Source organism: Peromyscus leucopus, chromosome 1 (genome assembly GCF_004664715.2).
Source record: "Peromyscus leucopus breed LL Stock chromosome 1, UCI_PerLeu_2.1, whole genome shotgun sequence".
Taxonomy (NCBI): domain Eukaryota; kingdom Metazoa; phylum Chordata; class Mammalia; order Rodentia; family Cricetidae; genus Peromyscus; species Peromyscus leucopus.
In genome coordinates, this window is record NC_051063.1 from 99831242 (window position 1) to 99833666 (window position 2425).

Consider the following 2425-nt stretch of genomic DNA (forward strand, 5'->3'; position numbering starts at 1 on the left):
CTCCTTCTCTCTCAAATTCTCATCCTCTCTCTCTCTCTCTCTCTCTCTCTCTCTCTGTGTGTGTGTGTGTGTGTGTATAAGTAATGGTGATAATGATAGTGATTTCAGAACTTGACTGGATAGGTTCAAGCATGATGGAAAATTGAGTCCTACTCTCTCTAGAACATATCTTTTCTATGTCCATTCACTTCCTTCAGTATACAAACCTCTGGATTTCTGGCTTGATTGCAGTTCTTCCATGGCATTATCCAGCAACAACTCTGAAGCTCCAGTCTCTGAATTCTTCCTCATCTGCTTCCCTAACTACCAGACTTGGCAGCATTGGCTGTCCTTGCCCCTCAGCCTCCTCTTCCTCCTGGCCATGGGGGCCAATGCTACCCTTCTTATCACCATCAGGATGGAGGCCTCTCTTCATGAGCCCATGTACTACCTGCTCAGCCTTCTCTCCCTTCTGGACATTGTGCTCTGCCTCACTGTCATACCTAAGGTCCTAGCCATCTTCTGGTTTGACAACAAATCCATCAGCTTCTCTGCCTGCTTCCTCCAGATGTTTATCATGAACAGTTTCCTGACGATGGAGTCCTGCACCTTCATGGTCATGGCCTATGATCGCTATGTGGCCATCTGCAAGCCTCTGCAGTACCCATCGATCATCACAGACCAGTTTGTGGCTAGAGCTGCCATCTTCATTATAAGCAGGAATACATTTTTTTCTCTTCCTGTCCCTATCCTTTCTGCCAGACTAAAGTACTGTGCTCAGAACATTGTCAAGAACTGCATCTGCACCAACTTGTCTGTATCCAAACTCTCTTGTGATGACATCACCTTCAATAAACTATACCAGCTTGTAGCAGGTTGGACCCTGCTGGGCTCTGACCTCATCCTCATTGTTCTCTCTTACTCTTTTATCTTCAATGTTGTGCTCAGAATCAAAGCTGAGGGAGCTGTAGCCAAAGCCCTGAGCACATGTGGTTCCCACTTTATCCTCATCCTCTTCTTCAGCACAGTCTTGCTGGTGCTGGTTATCACAAACCTGGCCAGGGAGAGGATTCCCCCGGATGTTCCCATCCTTCTCAACATCCTGCATCATCTCATCCCCCCAGCTCTGAACCCCATTGTTTATGGAGTAAGAACCAAAGAGATCAAGCAGGGAATCCAGAACTTGCTGAGGAGGTTGTAAGAGGTACTCAGTGCCTTTAGAACTGTTAATAAGTAATAGGAAAATAGGAAATAGCTTTTGTATTGGAAATAAATTAAACATTTAAACCCTAAATAACTTTTGACTCTGATTTTACAAACATCATAGGCAGCATGAAAAGCATTCACTTACGAATCTCTTTCTTTTTTTTTTTTTTTTTTTGGTTTTTCGAGACAGGGTTTCTCTGTGTAGCTTTGCGCCTTTCCTGGAGCTCACTTGGTAGCCCAGGCTGGCCTCGAACTCACAGCGATCCACCTGGCTCTGCCTCCCGAGTGCTGGGATTAAAGGCGTGCGCCACCAACGCCCGGCCACGAATCTCTTTCTTTACTGCTACTTTAAAGGAAAAATTGCTATGGACAAGTTTTCAGGACATGTAGAAAAAATATCTGCAGGATTTGTAAAGGACACTGAGTCCTTTCCTGTCTAACTCAGTGTGGGAGAGCCCTGCCTGGATTTTGTGCCATGAAGGCAGAGTTTGGGCAAAACACAGACAGTGGTCTGAAATGTGTGGTTCTTGGTGTGGAGTACTTTATCCTAAGCATCTTAACTCTTTTATTTTTGGCAAATGTACCTTTTACTTGCTCACTAGATACTCTCCTCCCCCTATTTTTTTTCTGAAACAGGGTTTCTCTGTGTAGCTTTGTGCCTTTCCTGGAACTCACTTGGTAGCCCAGGCTGGCCTTGAACTCACAGAGATCTGTCTGGCTCTGCCTCCCGAGTGCTGGGATTAAAAGCATGTGCCACCACCGCCTGGCCTATTTTTAAAAATCTCTTATACTCCACCCTTCCATAGGGTGGTCTCATTTTATACCATATCTGATCAGAAGGGACTTTGAATTTTTAAATTAATAAAATGTTTATTTTATGTGTGTGATTGTTTTGCCTGCCAGGCTGCTCAGTGTCTGTGGAGGCCTGAAGAGGGCATCAACTCCTGCACATAGAATTAGAGATAGTTGTTAGGTCCCACATGGGTGCTGGGAGCTAAACATGGGTCCTGTGAAAGAGCAGAAGCCATCACTGAGCTATCTGTCTAGTCCCAGATTTGGAAATTTTCATATAGTTTCTAACACCAGCCTTGTCTATTTGTGACCTATCCTGAGTACAAATGAGATGATTTGTCTATTGGTCCTACTGCCTGTGGCCTCAGCCTTTGTCTTGAGCAGTGCCACAAAAACTCCAGGCTTTGTTTTTCATAGTAAAATGTCTTCAACTATTTTGAAAATTTCC

General features: G+C 44.6%; 1 protein-coding gene across 1 annotated transcript; it reads left to right on the forward strand.

Annotated features, from left to right (window-relative positions):
• Positions 1–238: 238 nt before the first annotated feature.
• On the forward strand, positions 239–1180 carry LOC114687237 (olfactory receptor 56A4). Its single transcript, XM_028861938.1, has one exon. The coding sequence runs from the start codon at positions 239–241 to the stop codon at positions 1178–1180; it is 942 nt and encodes a 313-aa protein (XP_028717771.1).
• The last annotated feature ends 1245 nt before the right edge of the window (positions 1181–2425 follow it).